Source organism: Perissodus microlepis, chromosome 2, assembly GCF_051167445.1.
Source record: "Perissodus microlepis isolate ML-2025 ecotype Zambia chromosome 2, ASM5116744v1, whole genome shotgun sequence".
Taxonomy (NCBI): domain Eukaryota; kingdom Metazoa; phylum Chordata; class Actinopteri; order Cichliformes; family Cichlidae; genus Perissodus; species Perissodus microlepis.
The window spans coordinates 19046096-19067863 of NC_140462.1; the positions used below are offsets into that span (position 1 = coordinate 19046096).

At 39.0% G+C, this 21768-nt stretch overlaps 1 protein-coding gene across 4 annotated transcripts in view; it reads right to left on the bottom strand.

Moving 5' to 3' along the window:
- The window catches only part of atp8a1 (ATPase phospholipid transporting 8A1), a 116199-nt gene that overhangs the window by 66027 nt on the left and 28404 nt on the right, over nt 1-21768 (bottom strand). The window contains exons 4-15 of one of the 4 annotated variants that reach the window (XM_084951832.1): nt 20993-21091; nt 17828-17873; nt 17647-17687; nt 14499-14572; nt 13168-13237; nt 12961-13088; nt 12211-12322; nt 11719-11884; nt 8755-8882; nt 7714-7791; nt 7535-7623; nt 1512-1556 (exon numbers count right to left, since the gene is read on the bottom strand). In XM_084951832.1, coding sequence (XP_084807958.1) covers nt 1512-1556; nt 7535-7623; nt 7714-7791; nt 8755-8882; nt 11719-11884; nt 12211-12322; nt 12961-13088; nt 13168-13237; nt 14499-14572; nt 17647-17687; nt 17828-17873; nt 20993-21091 — 1076 coding nt within the window. Of the gene's footprint in view, nt 1-1511; nt 1557-7534; nt 7624-7713; nt 7792-8754; nt 8883-11718; nt 11885-12210; nt 12323-12960; nt 13089-13167; nt 13238-14498; nt 14573-15298; nt 15373-17646; nt 17688-17827; nt 17874-20992; nt 21092-21768 lie in introns of all 4 variants that reach the window. The other 3 variants (XM_084951838.1, XM_084951842.1, XM_084951852.1) reach the window with 3 other exon arrangements.

Here is a 21768-nt window from a genome sequence, read left to right on the forward strand (position 1 = left end):
CCATAATTCTTTTTAATCCCACAGGATATGCTGTTCAGATCCCAAAGAGCCAAGCAGCCAGCCAGCTAGTAATACTCCATCCACTGCACAGAAAATAGAGCTTTGGAGGGAAGGAAATATAGGGAAAAGACAGAAATGCAATTAAACAGCCGGGCAGGAGTCGATATTGTGTTACCCCTACATAGATGCACTGGAGGCAGGGAAATTTATCACACTTGCAGTCTTTATTAAAATCTGTCATGGAGAAATAGGAAAACAAAGTCTGCATTTTTAAAAACCTCCATGAATATAAACAGAGGACTGAAGCCATTTCAGCTAAAAAGGTTTAAGTTTGAACTCATATATTGCAAATACACAACCAATTACAAATGAATGTACAGGAGCTATTCAGCACCCCTTTATATCTGTAAATGACATAAAACACGCACATTCACATGAACCCCAAATGCATTATTTTATGCATTATTTTTTTGTGCCATTATTATTATTTTTAACCCTATATAGGTAAGAAAGCCACAACCTTTCTCTATAGTATATTTCGGAATGTCGATTGTCTTGATGAAATTTGCGAGGCACAAGGCCGGGTGAGCAGGACAGTCAGCTATTGATTATCTGCCAGCACACAGAGATCCTGTCACTATGGGAACAAGGGTGCTGGCTATTCGCAGTCAATAACCAGGGACCAGTTCCAGATCAAACCTGCGGCACATCGAGCTGACCCGTTACCGTCAGAAGGAGGAAATAATAAAGCTTGAGGTGCATCAGAGGTGTCGGAATCCTTGTTTCTCTAATCTAGCAGCAAATAATAATAAAGAGTCTATCTCTTTAGTGAGGGAAAAAATAACAATATAATGAGACATGCTTTCACTGAAGTTGCAACATGATGTAAAGTAGCAAGACTCAATATTTTGGCATAATAGCTATTAACAAACAGGCTCCAATCCCCCATGCAAAATGGATGAGACACGCCCATGCTGTTACTGCAGATCTCAACTCTAGAGCAGATGGAACTCAGAAGCAGAGCTGTGTGTGTGTGTGTGCGCGCGCGTGTGTTTACTGGATGTGTGAGAAAGAGAGAGAATAAGTGGGTGTGTAGCTTCCAGCTGAAAAGTTTGATGTCAACTGGGGAAAAGGCGAATATGGTGCACAGCTTCAGCCTCCACACAACATACGGTAAACGCTGGAAGGCTTTGTCTATCAACCTGCTTTTCTAAACTTCCCTGTGAGAAAGCCACAATTCTGAAATACTCATACAGTTCATTATAAATACTACTACTGCTACTATGTTTGAAGCTGTACATTTACGACAGCAGATACATATTTTGATTCGGGAGCCACAGTCACATACAGCACGTCCCATAATTACTGAACAGACAGAGAAAACAACAAAACAAACACACACTGAGGTATTGTGTTCAAAGTCACCATTTCCACAAGGCAAGGCAGCACTAATACATCACAAAAGCAGGGAGCGAATAAAAACAACCACCATTTCACACCCATCGTCTTACCAGTCGTCCTCTGCAAAACTACCCTCCTCAGCCTCAGGGACGTGACTGTTGGAGCGAAAGTGAGAACAAAAAGCATCTTGTTGACAAAGCATTATGTGAACATGTTGTTGGTAAGTGCAGGCGCAAGGATTTTTGTTAAAATGGGATCGTTTAGGAGGAGTTGGAGTATGGCAGCTTAGCTAAGGTTCTGTGGTTAGGATGATAGCATTGATTATAGCATGTCCTCTAATCACTTATTTGTTTCCAGATTTTTTTTTACAGTTGTGCAAAATATTCATACTTGACACTTTTTTACCAGGAACTACATACATGTCTTAGCAATTTAAGACTGGAAACACGGAAACACCTATTCCAGCAATGTTCACGGGTAACTTAATGATATATCTTTACATTATACATCGACTCTTTGTTCTCAAGAAATAGTCTGGCAACATGCTAAAACTCCAAGTTTTCTTCTTTTTTGGGGTTGCTGTAGTGCAAGCCATCAGCTAATGAGAAGTTTGATGCGTTGATCCCTGAATGTTTCAGTCTCCAGTCTGCATGCCTAAATATCCATGACACTGAACTAGTGATGCGCGAATCATGAACGAATCGTTCAATACTCGAGAATCACTTTACTGACTCATGAATCATGATTCACAAGCCCAACTGACTCACTGACTCATCCCTGTTGCTGTTAGCAGCAATGTATCTAGCTTATAATTAAAATTGTGGAGAAAAACACAACATCCAGTATCGTAACAAAAAAATTTCTGCTCTGAACTGGAAGAAAAAACCCTGAGTAGAAGCTCACATCAAGAAAATAGCTCCTCGGTTCACAGTAGCATCGCTCTGCTAACATGCTAACAGCACATTTGAGCTACTCACCCCCTCCCTTCCTGTGCTGAATCATAGAGCGAACGAATCACTCAGGACTCACTAACCCCCTCCCTCCTGTGCTGAATCATAGAGCGAACGAATCACTCAGGACTCACTAACCCCCTCCCTCCTGTGCTGAATCGTAAGCGAATCACTCAGGACTCGCTCACCCCCTCCCTCCTGTGCTGAATCATAGAGCGAACGAAACACTCATTCAATAACCCCCTCCCTCCTGTGCTGAATCGTAAGCGAATCACTCAGGACTCGCTCACCCCCTCCCTCCTGTGCTGAATCATAGACTGAACGAATCACTCACTCACTCACTCACCCCCTCCCTCCTGGCTCACAGCTTCTTCTTCTTCTTGGTTGGCAACCAATGTTAAGGCGCATTACCGCCCCCTGGCTCACAGCTCAGTGGACATTTAGATGAGAAAATATATATTTAACACATTTAAGGAAAATACTAATAAAATAAAATAAAATAAAATAAAATAAAATAAAATAAAATAAAATAAAATAAATGTTTATTAAGCAATTTTGATAGGAAATTGTTTAATTTTAGAAATGTTTTTGCTCTTTTTTGCTCTATAAAATAGTTGTTTTCTTTTAGAATCATTCATCTTAGCAGTAGGATTTACATGAAAAGAGAAACAAATTAAGTTTGAGTGAAAATGTACATTTTTTGCACTCTCTGGTCAACTGACTCAGTGAATCAAATGACTCAAAAAACCCGATTCACTTTGGTGAGTGACTCATTAAAACTCGATTCAGTAAAAAGAATCTAATTTACCATCACTACACTGAACCCCAAGATGCACTCCGATGCATTGAGAGAAAAGTGCTTATGTGAATGGGTCAGTGAGGCACTGAATTCACACTGACCGCCCAAAAAGGGTAGAAAAGCACTATATAAGAACCAGTCCAATTACAAAATCCATCCTTCTTTGATTTATTGCAACAATTAATTAAAGAAAATACATTGGAAAGAAGCCCAACTGTGCTTTTTTCCCCACTAGTCATCATTTACCTTAGTAAATGTGGAAAATGAAAATTGTTATTTCCGTACATTACAGGTGTTATTTTAGCTGTGATCATTAAGAAGCAAAAATAAACAAAAAAGGAGCCAGCTTTCTGTACCATGTTTTTGTATATCTATTCAAATTGTGCATGATTTGATGGACCGTTCTTCCCCTATTATTTTCCATTTTATATGCAGTTGTGGTCAGAAGTGAATGTCATGGTAATTTGGGGTTTTTAGATTTCTTTGTACTGTTATTTGTCAAGGGTGGAATTACTGTAAAACCAAGAACTGGGTGCACAAGTTTGTTTTGGATTTTCTCCAATCTGCACAGGGACAAAAGTATACATACAACCCCATTAATATTTGGTTAAATGTTGCTTAATGAAGTTGCTTCTGGCACAATTTTGGTCTTCTGGGCAGAATTGGTAGTTCGTTTAAATTGGTTGGCTTCCTGGCACGAAAACAGCTTTTAAATCCAAACCGAAGATTTTTAATAAGTTTGAGTTTGGGGCTTTGGTAAGGCAATTCCAGAAGCTTATTGTTAGCCTCAAGTCCCATAATGATTAATGATGTGTTTTGGGGATCATTGTCTTGTTTGGAGGCCTACTTGTGTCAAAGCTTCAACTGAACGTGAAGATTCAGAGATAGTCTCCCCTTCTTCATTACTCGATTTAGTTTGTGCGATGTACCCGCACCAGCCCCAGAACATGATGCTACCACCACCATGTTTGACAGGTGGTACAATGTCCTTAGGTTTGATAGCCTTAGCTCTATTCCTTCACTCTTCAATATAACTAAATCTTTGTCTTATCTGACCAAAAGACAAACAAAAATAATTCTCCATAAGACATTATCTTGTCCATCTGGGCTGTTTCTGAAAGTTCTAAAGAATTTCCTCTCATCTGAAGGTGATAGTTTTGGTCTTTTTCTGGACCTTACCAAAGTCTTGACACATCCAAATAACTTTTAACTTGACTTTCACATTGTTGTGAGTATTTGTCCATCAAATGTTGTCAGCCAAACCTTTTTTATGCTGGCAAAAAGTTGAAGTCAATCATGATCACTAAAAAAAGGTTTATTGGCCTTAGCCATATCAAGTTCCAAAACACTGTAGAACCTTTAACACCGCATATTAAAATATTTAAATGATTGTACATATGTTTGAGCTTGTGCATATATTATCTGAAAATCTAAAACTCAAATCTGTGAACCTGTTCTTGTTTCTTAAAGTCACTAAAGATGTATGTGCTAATCAATCCACTCTGGAAGAACAATTCAAAGAAATCATTAAACACCAAAAATTACCATGACATTCATGCCTATGATGAGTGTATCTAAACCTTCCACAACTGTCTGCAACTGTAGATATAAAATACATGGAGATTCATTAGAAAGAGTTAATTTTATGTTATTAAAATATACAATATCTACAGTAACACTTGCTAGAGTGACTGGTATACATGGCATCAGTAAGCTGTATGGTTGATTTTAACTAAATAAGGTGCTGGATTCACCCAGTAGATGTTGTAAGGTTGATAACAAAAAAACTGAGTGCACATAAAAACTGAACAACTACAAAATAAGATCATTAAAAGGTGTTACAGTGGAGACATTTTACTTAAATGTCTAAAGAGAAAAGTCAACAAAATCAAAGGAGAAAACAATCCAAGAAAGACAAAGTAGTAAAAATAGAAATTAATAGAAATCATTTTATAATTGTAGCAGCTGTCAGCAGGCTATCACAATTCGGTGCATATTTTCAAGGTCACCAATGAACGTAGTATTATAACATTAAAAACTGAATGTGGCCAAAGAGCATTCCAGCATTATTCCATTAGATTCAAACTCATACAGCGAAGCTTCACTCTTTTACCTACAATAATGAAACAATGTGACTATTTGAATCAACAATAAGTTTGTATAAGACTTACAACCACATATCCTCTAGTATATGCTTCTAGAATTATCTTTGTTAAGCCACTTTTAAATAAAATAAAAAAGAGTTTTGTCATTTGAGCACATCTTTACATAATTGTGCTTTCACTCTAGCCTTAAATAAAAAGCCAGGAGGATTCTGGGAGCCTCCCTCAGATTGGGACTCCAATCCAGTGGAATTAATTAATGTCTACACCCTTGGGGATGTCTTTATTAATTACAGCAGCACTTAATTTGTGTAGAGGAACACATGCGGGCGGCAGCGTCAGGGGGGCTTTGTGTGCGTGTTCTGGCACTAAATTACAAGTCACGCTACAAACTAAGATCTATACACATGCTTGTTCATTCATTTGAACAAAAACATGCCTCATTTTATCTTTGCTTTACTTGTATTATCCCTTTTTGCACAATATGTTATTACTTACTGCTTGATATTTAAAAGCTGTTCTTCTGAAATTAAAATAAAGGTTAAAAAAGGATGCAAGTATGTTAATTTGAGAATTTAAAGTTTAATTAAGCAAGAGCTGCCTCTGAACTACTTTATCCATATTTCATGATTAACAGACAGTTGAAAGCATCTATAATAGGAAAGAAGGAAGTTCCAGTTATTCATATTATATAACAATTTCCAAAACAGACTCAAGTATGCCACGCTCTTTTACTATTGGCCCGTAATGTTAAGATGGGTGTTGGGTGTTTATATTATTAAATATTTCTCAGTATTACTGCTCTGTATGACTAAAGTCCTTCATTAAATAAGTTTTTTTACTACAGCACATACCAACCTGTTTGATCTGGCCTCTAAAATGGTGACTGGTAACAATGACTGAAGTAATATGGACACATTTAAAAGAACAAATCAAACCCTCCCAGCACAAACCTGCTGACACAATAATCTTCTTTGAAAAGAAAAATAAATGTGAGATAAAAAGTTATTTTTTTGACTTTGTAAATTAAATGAATTGGCTTGGATGGACAGAGCTAGAACGTAGTAGTACAGCTGACATTGTTATAGTATGTTGGACAATGAATCCAGAAGAGTGAACTTTTAGAGTCAACCGTTTCTGAGCCGTCTAATTTTGGAAACGCATAAGAAAAAAAGATGAGGAAGCAATGTCCAAACGATGGCATCTTAAAAATTCTCGACTTATTAGAACTGGTTGTCTTCCTTCCTGCTATGAAACTCTCATCCATATTTATCAGTTGCGTAACAGGGAGTCTGTCTTTCAGAGAATCAAAGAAAACATCTCTAGCCTTTTAAAGGAGGAGTGAGTGCTTGTCTCTGATGACCAGCAAGTTTAACCACCAATATAACCATGAAACAAAAAAAAAAGATATTGTGTAACACCAACATTACATACCAAGAACATCATACAAACCTTTAATCCACTCCAGCAATGGTTACGACATAAATATCAGCAATGAGTTTGGAGGTTTCACATCACCAGCACGTACAACACTTAAATGGACTTTACGCTGCTGACCCAGGGATCGACAGTGACAAACTGTCAGTGCTCCCACTGGACTCACAATCACAGCCTAATGAAAGTACAGAGAACTCCAAATAAAATACTTTTTTGTCCTTCAGCTTGCACTTCATCAATCACGCTTTTAATTTAATCCTAATGGGATTAAACATGTACTGTCACGCCTGCACTTTCTTTGATTCTGTGAACACTCTGCTCCCCACTTGTTTTGGATCCACTGAGGCTCATTATCTATGCATGAAAATGAAATGAGCAGGAGGGAAAAAAGGCATTTAGGAGTGATTTAATGTTTAATGTTGAACTCTAGCTAAAAGAATTTGTAAGCTACAGGAATTGAGGAAAAATAAATTCATTTTGGTTAAAACCCTGTTTATAATCCGATACTGTGAGTTACCAAGTTATATCAAAACAACATCGAACTCGCACCACACTCGGAAAGTACAAAGAGGCATATCCAGTCTTCACAAACATCTCCAGCATGACAAACAACGAACAAAAACCCGCAGCGGAGAGTGTAAAGTGCCTTTGCTTGCAAATGCCTGCCCACTTTTTATTTTTAGTTTATGTCGAGAGGAGCACTGATGTACCTGCTAATGAGAAGGTAGGGAGGGAGAATGAAACGCCAGATGCACTATGATGCACACTCGGCACTTAATGAAGGACAGAGGATATGAGGACGAAGGCAGGGAAAATGGAAAAGCAGGGAGGAAAGCTCAACATACCCATAAGCCACACCGGCAATAGTGCATTTCTTGAACTGCATCACGTTGCAGGTGAGAGTTCCTGTCTTGTCTGAGAAAATGTACTTCACCTGAAAGGAAAGAGATACACAGAACACTTTAAAAGAAATCTCTTTAAAATAAGTGTTAGCACAATATAAAATATATAAATATATATATACCTGGCCTAATTCTTCATTCAGATTGGAGGTGCGGGCCATGGCAGGTGTGTTTGTGGGCTCATATAGCATATCAGTGTCCTAAAAACAATCATGGAAGAACTTAAAATGTAACGTTACTGAACAAACAACATGTTTGGTTAACAATCTTCATATTAATTTAGAAAATATGAACAAAGTCTCCCAAAAACTGATGCTTTACTTCAACCCTGACAGTCAATTTTCCCCTGAGAAAATACTGAACCAATGGGAGACATGGAAAGGGAAACCAACAGAGAACTGTCCTAAATGTTACTAAAATTTACTCACTAGGGTTTCATTTAAAATTAAAAGTTGCTCAAAATAACTTTTCCAAAATAAAGGAAACATGGATGCCTCAGTCAAGATATTCAGTGAAGTTGACCTACTTACTACAGATACTCATGATGCTAAACCAAATGGTTAACATCAACTTTTAGATGTGTTTTCCCTTTGCAGTGCTATGTGCAGATGTAAATATAGTAATAGTGTTTAAAATAATTTTGATGACCCCATGTTATCACCTTCAGCTTCTTGTCAAGCTGAAACAGCCTTTGCATACAGTAACATCACCTTATATAACAGACATAGAGGAAAAGACTTTTCAACAGTTGGCTTCTTAACAAATCGATGCACAGCAACATTAACATTCATCTGGAGTCATGTGCTGACCTGGCAGACTTCAGTCCAACATTCATTCTTTTTTAGCTCTTTTTGGTTTCTACCAGCTATAAAGGAAAAGTCTGGCACTTACTCGCCGGCTGCTATATTAATCTTTTATTTGATGCTTCTTGTAGTTTTTCCAGAAAGAATGCTGATGAGAGTCACAAAACTACATCAAAACTGCTAAGAGTTGCTGTGAAGAAAACTCCTCAGGATTTGTCATCGTTCATCGCTCCCATAGTCCCTTTTACAAAAGACGCAGCAATCTGATCCAAGTTCAAGTAGTGAAAGTTTAATTGCAGATAACTGCCTATGCAGAAACACTGTCTGAAAAACAGCACATCTATCTCGACTTGAACTCACCCAGTTGATAAAAAAGGCTTGGATGAACTTGATGACCTCCAGCGTGACCAGAAGACTGATGGGGATGAGGTTGTTGAACAGGATAATGAATGTGAGGAAGTTAAGGCCAAAGTTAGCTGCCCCACCATCTACAAGGGGAAGAGTTTTAGACAAAAAAAAGTAATACACAGAAGACTCATCAGTGTTGGTTCATAATTATCTGTTAGTTAAATCAATATGCCCAAAGCTACTTCCAGCCAATGATCAACATTATCCCAATCTGGAGAATGTTTAGGGTTAATATCGTCCATTAGCTGGAATTAACTATTTCTTCCACCCAACCTCATCCTCTTACAACTCAACCGATTAGCAATCCAATTTAATGTCCCAAAGATTGAAAGTAGCGAACAGGGACTGAAATATCTCAAATGTCATTAGTGTCGCAGCAGCAGCCTTGGCATCCAGCATGATCCAGGCAATGATTCCACAAAGCACTATGCAAAATGATGCCGGTTCCCCCGAGAGCCCCGAACAATTGGCAATGATCAACATGTAATCCCATTGACACCAAATATGAAAACAGGAGGGATGTGATTTACCTTTCCTCAGCTTGCAGGAGGTGCAAATGTTACCTTCCTAAACCCAAGCCTTGATCTTAGCATTGCGGTTGAGAGGGGCGAGCCCTTCCCCATGAAAGAACGATTCCAAAACAAAACAAAAAAACTGAATGGCACAAAGAGTGGCAGTGGCAGAATGGAAGCTATTGCTACAACAACACATGTAGGTGGGAAAATGTTTTCAGAAGTGGGGGGGGAGACAAACAGATGCTCTCAAGACAAAGGAGGGAGATTCAGTCCATAGCACATTCTCAACCAAGAAGGAGTGAAAAAGAGTGGGTGGATTATGCCAGCAAAATAGTTTGGGTGTTAATGACGATCACCTCATTTCACTTCAGTAGTCGTCTTATTATGTCACGCAGAAATGCTGCTATCAAACAACAGAGTGACACTGGATCGGACCAGCAGAGCATCATTAAAACCTTAGCAAACAGGACATGCATAGGTCACAAACCAATCTGATGTCACTTGTATGTGAAAGTAATATGTTCTAACCAGGTGAAGTGAAGAAATTGGCACAAAGTTCACTGTAAATTGTTTGGTTGCATTATTCTAATTAAGTTTTTCGTTGTTTTAAATGGCATGTCTATGCAAGAGCGAGAAAACCACATTTCCCCCTCATCATGCTGCAAGCAGAAGTGACAAAGTGTCAGTTAGCATTGCAACATTTGGAAGAAACAGTCAGCATGACTACCTCCAGAAAGAATGTAAGAATGTAAAAATCAGTAACCATACATTCTGGATCTGAAAACTTGTATTAGTTTGTCACGTTTACAACAACAAAATCATTTTTAAACAACATGCACAATCACAGGTTTCTGTTTGTGATGTTTGTTGGGATAACGCTGACTCATATGTTCCTCTTTGAATTTACTTTTATAATGCTGTTGAGTGGGTGAAGTTACAATAATTTAAGACAACAAGGCAGCGTGGTGAAATTGCATGTTTACGATGTGGCAGTTTCCCCACCTCTCTCTTTTACCACAGGTTGGATAATATGCACTGGACAGAGCCTCAACAACTCCTTATGGAAATCAAATCAGTCTCAAGATGGATGCTTGCCTTATAATTTACACTCCCCTCGACACTTTGATATGGAATCTTTTAAGTGTGGGTTTTAATGCCACTGAGGCCAAAACCCTTAGAAAACCAATAAAAGCCAATGGAACACCTCATCAAAAGGGTCAGTGTAAGTCATAATGTAAGCTTGAACTGACCAGGGCACAACCTCTCCTACACAGGCCTATCAGGGTACAGAGTAATGGCCAGAGGGTCACGATAATCACTTTGCAGACCAGGATCAGAGCTTCATCGCAGCAGCTGCCGCTTTAAGGAACTGAGCAGCACAAATTCTGAACTGCAATAACGTCTGTAATGTCAACATTAAAATTGAGCCATCTTCTATTATGGTTTGAGAACAGAAGTAAAAACTAAGCAGCTTTTCACTTCTATCCCTCCCCACTCTATCTATTCTTTGAAAAATCCACACAAGAAAAGATCGCTGCAGAAGCATTTAGAAAATGTCAGTTCTTGTCCCTTGGGCTGCACCACATGTTGTGTTCAGGCAATAAACACGTCTAAGCCTCCTGCCATGAAAAGCTTCCCGAACACAACCTCATCTCCCTCGCAGTCAAAGTAAATGCTGCTCTTTATTTCTCATGAAAAATGAGGTGGGAATAAATGATAGTCTGAAGCTTGGGAGCTGCAAAGCGTTTAACGTGACACAAAAAATGAAGGAAAAGTGAGACACTGTTTTTAATCAGGCACTGAAAAAAAAGAAAAAGGAAAAAAAAAACTAGACGAAGGTATAAGAGAGCTGGAGGGGAAAACCTATCGTTGGATCCCTGGTATGTGCTTGTCCATGGCATGGGCCCGTACAAAGTAGGGCAACCATATAGGGGGCGAGGGTAGGGGGCTTCATTTGCTTAGCAAAGGCAGAGCTTCAGTAAGGGATTAGTAAGGGAGGGTCATTCACGGATGGCCAAGGCTTTTAAATGGTTGTTACCTGGAGCTGTTAAAAAAACGACAACAAAGAAAACAACAAAATCAAACAGAACATTAGAAAGGAACAAAAAAGTACAGCAGCGCAGTGATATTCAACCATTTTTTTTTTCCAATCACACTCATTCACGACACATTTATGCACGTCACGACTGTCTTTTCTCATTAACAGGGAATTCTCTTATTCCCACATTGCCACATATTTCACTTGTAAAGCGAAACACAGTTTTAAACTGAGGCAACACAAAAACGGCACGACACATACCAGCATTTAGGAACTTAAAATGACAAAGAAATAAGCTGATATGAACAAGTGAGACAAAATATGTGGAATTAGATGTGCAGCGTAGGCTGTCGGGACTCTTACAGTTGAGATCCATGTACCAAGCATCGTTGCCATACTGGCCCTTCCAAATGGTTTGGCCAATGGAGCAGACCAGAGAGATGGCCAGCAGGCATCCAAACAGCACAAGGATCTGAAAGTTGGTGATACGCTCCACGTTGGACAGCTTCAGAGGAGGCCGCGTGGAATTCTGGGTAAAACGTGAAAAAAGAGATGTGGTAAAAAAACAAGAAGTAGAACAAACAATAGTGTTTTCTCTGTTGTTGATGACAATATGAAACCCAAAAAACATTATCTAAGTCATAATGACAAACCACTTATGAGCATGTTATACCTGAGTACTAACACTTGAGAACCACCAGTAGAAGCAGCCTGGCAAACAGTTTGTACAGTATATATTAATTAATCAGTTAGTTTAACAGTTTTGGCTCTGTAACATGTATAAATGAGTCACTTCTGCTCACAACAGTGATTGTTTTATTATTTCTATACAAATAATCTACAAATGTGCTTCACCTGCATGAGCTTTGTGTCATGACCTGTGTAGACTACCACGCCGTGGATCCATTGTGTGTTCCTCAGCTGGGCTCCTCTCAGTAAGATCTGGTCTGGACCCAGTGGTACTGTGCTGTATTGAGAAGCACGGCTGACATTTTGCTGTTTAAATATCTCACCCTATCTCACCCCGAATCAATAATTGTTGCTTTTACATACAACTACTGAATTCATATTACCCTTTCAGACCATGCAAACAATAAGCGTAATCAATAAGTTCTGTGCAAAAGCATTTGCTACTTTCTTGTTTTTTTCTGCATATTTGTCACATTTACATGTTTCAGATCATCAAACACATTTTAGCATAAGACAAAGAATGAAATCATCATTTAAAAATGACATGGGTTATCTTTGTTTTAAAACAATTCCCATCAATAGGAAAACTCCCTTGATTTCCCAAAAGCCAGATGTAGCTTCCACTAATAATATTCATGTAAAAAGAGCTTTATTGGAACAGACTCCCAGAATGAAGATATGTTATCCTAGATATCCTAAAAGCATCCATCTAGCATGCAATGCATTTTCTGTACAATGGAAACAGATTCATAATTAAATATCACTGCAACAGCGTCTTTCATTTATTCAGCAGAAAGATAAAAGATGCCCTAAAACCTCATAACACACTTATTCTGGCTCTGTTCCTAGCTAATGGACTATTAAGTTAGTGAGAGGAGCAGCGAGCTAGTCACAGAGCTCTGCATCTGAGCCCACCTGTGTCCATCCAAGCGGATGTTCCCAACAAACTCATACAGATGTCGGTTTGGGCTTTCGCACTCCATCCGCCCAGACAGACGCATCAGGCTGTCAATTTCTTTTATGTCTGCAGTCACTTGGAGTCCCTGTTGGTGTAGTTACAGCAGCATTAAAACACACTGCATACAATGAGAATTTAAGAAAGACTAATAAGGAGATAGTCACCTGTCTGATTTTGAGGTTTGTTTCTCCATCCAGGTTAGATGTTTCAATGTAGCACATACCCTGTGGTTCACTGTTGTGGGGGGAGAGGATTTAGACATTTGTGGTACGAGAATATAAGAGTAAAACTCTAAATTCAACCATATATTACACTATATTTAACCTGCTCTTGTTTTATATGATTATAACTATATATTAAACTGAAAATCAATATGCAAAAAAGTACTGATTCTTTCCACTTAGTAACTATTAGACAATAAAGTAAGTATGAGATAGAAAATGGCTATCACAGAATAGCAGCAGAAGATTAAAGCACTGCAAACAAAGATGCTATAGAGGCAACTTGGGAACTATATCAATGTTTTAGTGAAGTTAGCCATTTAATTGTACAGTAACACCCTTAGGAGAGACATAACATCTTTGTTTGGTGCTGCCACTAAGCTTAACTGTCTTTCAAGAAAAGTGAAAGTACATTGCAAAGGGACAAAGAGTAAAAAGAGAGAGAAAACACATCAGAGTGGGGTGATCTGAGCGAGCAAGCATACCCAACACAACAAACAAAGCAAACATACAGACTCTGACAGACTCTGGGCACAGGGACAGCGTTGGAGCATGCCAGTTGTTAAGGTGAGCTGGGTCGCCAGTTAGCTACTGTCTTAAATTACCAATGTATTTATACTTAAGACAGTGACGCTTTACAAAATTAGCAATTGGTCTGCTGTTTTAGCCATCAAATAAGTTTTGTGTCATGGAAATGAGCAAAAGTCTATTGCAATGGTCAGGAAGTGAATTCTACAGTAACACTCCGTGCAAACTACCGCTTCGGTACGGAACATGCAAAGTTGACAAAACTATGAATCTGAGATGATTTCATCTTGGAATGCGACTGCATGCAACCTGCAACATTAAAACAAATTGATGCATTCAGGGTGCCATACAAGCCAAGCAGGGATAACATATTCAAGACCCAAAGAAAGAATCTACAAAAAGGAAAACATGATCCTTTATGTTTTGTCCTTTATGTCTAGATGCCTTCATTCACTCTGAGCACTGTTAGAAGTTTCAGCCAAACATTTAAACGTGTCACATAACTGTAACATAAATTGTAACACAATAACTGCCAATGCCATGGCAATGCCAAAGCGTGGTGCTCTTTGACTGAGGCGCTTAAATATCTGGTTGTTGCCAGCATGATTGCAGGCCTCTTCCTTCCACAAGTTTGGAAAATAAAATCTATCTCACTGTATCAGGAGGATCCCTCATTCCGGTCGGTACACACACAGCCCCTATCTCTCCCACTGCTGTTTTGTTCTTAATGTTGCTTGTTTCCTGACCTGGATGACAGAATGACGAGGTCAGCCGGGAGGTGATCCCCATTTGCCGCTCTGATTACTTCCCCAACAGCCACCTGATATTACCAACCACGCACCAGCAGGGGGCGAGAGAGAGAAAGTGTGGCAGTTGTTCACACAGGAGGGGAGGGGAGGATAAGAGAGGATGAGGATCGAAAAGTAGAAATGGAAAGGAAAAAAATAAATAAAGAGACAAACAGCAAACACATAAGGGGAGAGAGACAACTGTTTCAGTTTTTGGTAGATGAGAAGAGCACAATGATCAGTCCTGTATGATCAGAGGTATGGTTCTGTTCCCCTTTTCGGCAAACCATTTAGAAACAGTAAAACAGCTGGCAGCACTTGAATGCTGTCCCACCAGAGGACATGTTTTAACACAAATGAGACTTCCTTATCTGACTTTTTAAGAAGAACTTCGGAACAATATTCAATAGATTTTAAGAGGGTAGAAAAACACTCTAGGCTCAGAAGTTCTATTCACAGCAGGTCCAAATGGTTTTTGAAAAGGTGAAGGAGGTAGGTAGCCTCATGATTGATCAAATCTAATCAAAAGTCACATTACCATTACCCCACCTAAGGAAATGATGGTTATCCTGCCAGACTGCAGAGCATTTTATCATATTTAGCATCTTTTACATGCCTTCAAAAGCATTTTGACAATGTGGATTCAGTAAATTATCTAACCATCACTTCCTTAGGCAGAGCTGAGATAGAGCAAGAAGAAGAAAAGGAGAAAGAGAGAGAAGTTCCCCACAGTCTGGCAGCAGGGTGGGCTCGTATACCTGGATGATAAAATGACAGCATCCGCAGGAACGAAATCACTGCCATTTACTTTAATAATATCGCCCACTTCAACCTGTGAAAATAAACTGATTATGCTGTGGGATGCCAATAAAACAGCGTAAAAGAAAACATGAGCTCAACATTAGGTGCAAAAACTTCACAGCTTGAAAGAGTAGACTGTAAGCACATTAAAGCCCTAGAATAAAACACAGTGGAGAAACAGCTGGAGTCCTCATTCCATTAGAGCCAAACAGGAGCACCAAAACATTTAACGGAAAAAAAAAACTATTTTAAATTTCAAATACTACTGAGACCTGCACACTTTATAGCAAGTGACTCTGTGATGCAAAAAACAGATTGTGTGTGTCTAAGCCAGATCCTTAGTGGCTCCATGGTATAGTGGTCAGCACGTTTGTGTTAAATTGTTAAATTGGAAGCTGTGTTTTCATAGTTATCAGGAAATGCTGCATTTGAAAAAGCAACATGGGAAGTTTTGTGAAGAAGACAGCACATGGATCCATTTCCTTTACATTTTGTAGAGTGATCATAAACTTGCAGTGTGGACCTGTCTAGCTAGCTAATCACACTACTTTAATTTGAAGGCTGGCCTTGTATTCAGGTGTCAGGGTTACAAGCTTACATTACAGTGAAACACGCTTAAAGACTTTTATCGGTTAACTAAGATTCCATCCAGCAATCAAAAAAATCACTTGCATTTAATATCTTTTACGGTTAAATTTTTTAGGACATTTGAAGAAACAATATTACATAAAATGAGTAACATACAAAAATAAACCTAAAACCCATGAAGATCCACATCATTATAAATTATGACTTTAATTGTTGGCAAACAAACAGCAAAGACAAGTTGATCATTTTGACCTCATTCAAGTTGCCCTGAAAGATTGGGGGCCAAAAAAGAAATTTGGCACAGAAGCAGCTTTTACAATATGCATGATGAAGATGCTAAAAGCATTAATTATTCAAAACATAGCTTTTTAGAGAATCTTTCATGTGGGTAAAGCAAAGGGACAGTTTCATACCAACGGGTAGCACTGAGATTTCCTCCCTGCTCTGATAATTTATTGCATGAATCACATATTGTATTAGATACAGTGACACTGCATACATCCAAAAACTCCCATAACACAAACTACAGTGGTGTGAAAACGTGTTTGCCCCCTTCCTGATTTCCTAGTGTTTTGCATTTTTGCATATTATTTGGAATTTTTTCCCCCTTAATAATAAAAACCTTCATTTAGGAACTGCATTTTGGGTTTACTTGGATTATCTTTGTCTAATATTTAATTTTGTTTCAGGATCTGAAACATTTAAGTGTGACAAACATACACACATACAACAAAAAGGAAATCAGGAAGGGGGAAAACGCTATTTCACACCACTGTATATGTATCACATTATTCCAGCTGTTACTGTATGTATAGCATATCTGTATGAGATGTAGTTCAGTCTTCTCTGCAATAATAACACCCACTCATCCATCTGTGGATGTGTCAAATTAATGTTAATACATTTCTTTTCTAATGTTGTTCACTTACGAATCTGCGATTTGGGACAGCAACATGTTTACACAGACCATTCATATCCTGTTGTTATTTCAGTTCTCAACAACAAATTAAAAAATGTATTACGTCTCATATCACAGAAAGCAGCAAGGAGAGATTTGGCTAATGTTGCACCACTACATGCTGATTGGAGCTTTTAATGGAGGAAGCAGCATCACCATTTATTAAACTGTCCAAATGCCTGGTGTGTTTTCTCAACACAGTCTGCCGAACGGCCCCAACCACACTAATAGAAAAGTTTCATTATGAAGGATGGAAGATTCTCACTGTCCTCCAGCATTGCCTTCTAATGACCGCCCACGTGGAAATGCTGGATTAATTAGTTTAGGCAGGATAGTTTTGGGGGGGTGAGCTTTCTGTAAATGACAACAGCATAATAGCTTGTGAAAAGTTGCTGGATGGATGACAGGCTCGATGCTCCGGTTGAATGAAATTTGACTGGTTAGAATCTTACAATAATGATCTATCTATCTATATATGTCTGTATTCACCTCCTCCTTAATGGGTGGACCAATCTAAAACAAAACTTTGCACGAACATCATCATGCATACAGAGATTATTAACATATATGTTTTTGTTTTTAAAAATCCAGCACACTGTGCTAATTTCAGTATCCCTCTGCAAATGAATGAATGCCATGTTTTCCGTAACTTCACATCCACCAACAGAACGTTGTTCGAGTCACAGCTAAAAACGGAATGAAGAATTTGAAATAACACTGGAGGATTGTGACTAATAATGGCACACTGTGGAAACATACCTTCTCCCAGTGCACGATCTCCCAGGCACCATTCCTCAGTACTGTGATGAGTAAGGAGAGAGATGTGGTAAGTCTTATTAGGTCTCATTAAGACATACTTGCTTCCTGGCAACAAAAATACGTTTATACGACACTAAATATAGGGTCAAGTTGTCTACAAGAGAAAAAGAGTTTTGAATACCTTGACATTCCTTTTTGTTGACAACACTGTCAGCATTGTGACGTTTCTGTAAGGAAAAAAGAACAATATCAAGATGACACACATGCTCTGATACAGTACTGAAGAAGCTGACACTGTCCATATCACAGTAAGAGAGAAGGAGACTGCTGATATGCAACAACCAGCTATTTCTTGAATCTTTTAAAGTAATGAATTGATCCTAAAAATATGGGAAAAAAATTCAGAGATCAGCTGATGTGAAAAAAAACCCAAACCCATCAGCTGCTTCATATTCACGTAGCTTCTCCCTTCGTTCGAAACAAACCATACTGCCTGTGACCACATCAAAGTTCAACTCATCAGCATTACTTCCCTTCTTGTTGGCTGAACAGTCATGCAACATGCTGTGACTTTAACAGCTGATTCCAACAGACAGCTTGTCAGCTAGCATCACGGTGAGTAATAATGTGTTTCTGAATCAATCTCATATAAATGATCACAGTGTTTTAAAATGCAGCTCTAAAAGCAGCCTGTGTCTTACTTAATTAACAAGGAAAACGTGTTTACTAGAAGAGGAGACCTTTTCTCATTTAAGCTAATTTAACTTTTTTGAGTCATTTGAGCTACTTTAAAATACTGACAGTAAAGGTGAAGTGAGTCGTGTCACCAGGAACAAAAGGTTTTTCACTTTTAGCATCCTACGAAGACTATTGTGTATATCCCCTAGTTCTTCCCATATGTGTTTGTTCAATTTAAAACAACGTTGTTTTAAAATTCCTGCAACATGCTTGTAGTGTATAATTAAAAAAGGCTGCTGTGTCACGTGGCCTTTCACCACCTTCACTATGCCCAGGAAAAAAAGAATTACTAGTAGAGACCTTTGGAAAGCTCATTCATCATCCCTTGTGCAAGAGCTGTCAGCTAATTTGATTCATCCACACACTATTAGGTCTGGCTGCACAGACCCTCTTCTATTCAGAGACGTGTAGGAGGAGCTGAGCTGTGTTTGTAGCTACTTCACAACTTATACTGCCTTTTCTCAAATTCACTGTCCTTGCCTCCTTTGCACTTTGTGTCCCCGTGGACATGAAAAAAAGGATCTGCACGGTATTTAGATGATGTGTATAATCATAGTGCAGTAGAAGGCAAGCAGCGCACAGAGGTTAAGCGTAACTACTGCAGTATTAGGTCTCTGTAGACCACAGCCACAGAGGGGAAATACAGAAAGCAGTGAAAGATAAAAGCAGCTACTGCAGTGTTACCTTGATTAACCTGCTAAAGCTGTATGCTTCAACATGGACCTAATGAGACATTAAGTAGCAGCGAAGGATGTTTAACCACAAGGACAGAAACAAGATTGTCTTTGCTCTTTCAGCTGCTTGTTTTAGGTGACTATGAGAGCAATAGGAAACTACACTACTGTGTAAAACTGCACCACACACTATTGTGAAATACATCACAGCTCGAGTTCAAGGTATTATATTTCTGTTTCTCTACCATTTTTCAGCTAGCCGAAGTACAGCCCGAGTCTGCTGCTGCAGAGGAGGCTGCCAGCAACAAGGTAAAGTACGTGCTGTGCAGTGTGTGTCCATAGTGCATGATTCATGAAGTCAGGGGTCGATGATGCCCCGTCAGGTCAACTTGTGAGGGACAGCGCAGCACAGGGAGCAGACGCGTGCGCAGGTGACCTTCAGCGATAAAGACGGAGTCATCACCACTCTGTTCCCATGTTTTTCACAACAGGCCAGGAGAGAAAGTGCTGCGCTGGTTTCCCTCAGCACGAGATAGCAGCTAATAGTATAGAGAAAACTCTCCGCTGGGACCTGCACAGAGGATCGCATTGCAGGGTCACTGCAATACAGTAAAATGCAACATTCTCTCACTTTGTTCGGAATTGCGCGCATCACGTTACTACACTACAGTACGCGTACGCTGAAGCTTCCAACTTCAACTCGAAAAAGATTAAACCACACAAAAGCAACTATTCAAATCAATCTTCCATCCTAAATACATATCAAGCATCTGTTCAACAGCTCAGGCTTGCTTTAGGCAGACCGTTGTTTTGTTTTGTTGCTACTAGCTGCCTTTGTACATGAGCATTCAGTATCTAGGTTAATTGACTGAATGAGTACTCAGGGTGCAGAAGGCACAGCTGTGACCTCTGAAGTGAGTGTGTGTGTATGCACGGAGATGTCCAATCGTGTGTGTGTACACATGTTGGGGTGTTTCCTGCTGTGGTCACATAACCATCACTGCCTGATTCATGCTTCAAAGAAAACAGATGACATAAAGCGAAAGACGATCACAAACTCCTGCAAAGGGGACAGGACTATTTTAATTTGGATTTTGCTCGATGAATTTCATTTACTGAGGCAACTGAACTTTGATAGGTTGTGTTAGCACATTTTTGTGGTGCAATATATTAAGGCATGCATGTAGAAAAGCTTTAAAATTCTATGCACAAACTGCATAATACAACATTTAAAAAAAAAAAAAAAAACACTACATACACACCTATAGTTTTGTCTGTACTGTCTGGATTGTATGGGGAGCGCCATATGATACCTGATTTGCACATGCTGCTTTAAACCAAATGCAAATTTGGCCTTCAGAAGTATGTTGATTGCCTTTTGATAGTTGCTGACAGCATGATTTTTTTTAATCAGGGTCTTGCTGATGTGCATTTATTAATTCCTGCATTAATGATGCTTTTCTAGGCCGGGTGGGTGATGGCTCTCAAGCAATGACTGCATACAAATAATGGACGTTAACCACTGTGACTGTGACCCGAGTCACTGGTTTGTGGAATACCATTCTAAAGCCATGCGTTTGGAGTTGTAGCGATTTAAGCCATTTCAATAAAACACCTCAGTTTTTAGACTTTATTAAGAAACGCTGCTGCACAAAATCAATGAAACACATAAGCATGGCTCTTCGGGCTTTCACTTTAAGAAATAAATAGGTCAAATTACCAAAAATCTACTGCCAGCTCATTAACTGGAAACCAAACTTTTTAAATTATGGACCTACTGCAAAAAAAGTGAGTGTATATGTATGATAGCCCATGGTTTTAGACTTAAAAGTCTAAACTTTACACCCTTTATCTTTGTAATTTCCACATTTTCCAAAGCCATGCAGTGGGCCAGACTGGGTCCAGGCCAGTGTAGTATTCCAAGCCAGTCTTACCAGATCCTCAATGATCTCCTTGACAGCAGCCACCACCAGGATAAATAGTAGCGGCACCAGAGTGGTCCAGCGACCAGTGGGAGACACATCTGGGATTTGCTAAAAGAGACACAAAAAGAAGAAATTCAGTTGAAGCTTGACTTCTGTGCTCGACTAAGACATAAAAAGAATTACTGCCAACCACGAAAGGCACAGCAACCATTTTATCTCAACTTGCTCATTTAGTAATCAGTGATAGCCAAATTTAGTAACTGAAAATAAAAGCTTATCTTGTTCACGTCTCAGCTAGGTGACTCAACAGGAGAAAAAGAGTCACCCTAAACTACCACAACTTGAATTAAATAAATTGTGATCATTTGCAAGTTTGTTACTCTCTCAGACTGGATATGCGCATGTTACAGAAAAAACAGATATTGATATCAACATTAGCATCAGAATTCATGTTTTATTAGCCTGCTTTATTGGCTTGACTTATTATTTAACACACTCAAAAGAAAAAAGATGCAAATTCTGGGTTACATCCAGCACAAACAACTCTCTTAGTACCTTTATAATTCTCTCATTACCCCTGGATGTTTAATTCTTTTGGCTACCCAAGTCTTTCGAAATTAACAGCCAAACATCAGCAAAATTAGAGCCAAGCCGGGCCTCGTGAGACAGTCCCTGTTACACCGCTAGAAGGAAACTTGAATGAAATAGATCTCTCGTCTCTCTCATCTGCATAGATGTTTTATTCAAGGTCGCAGCATCGACAGGGCAGGTAACGAAGACTCGCA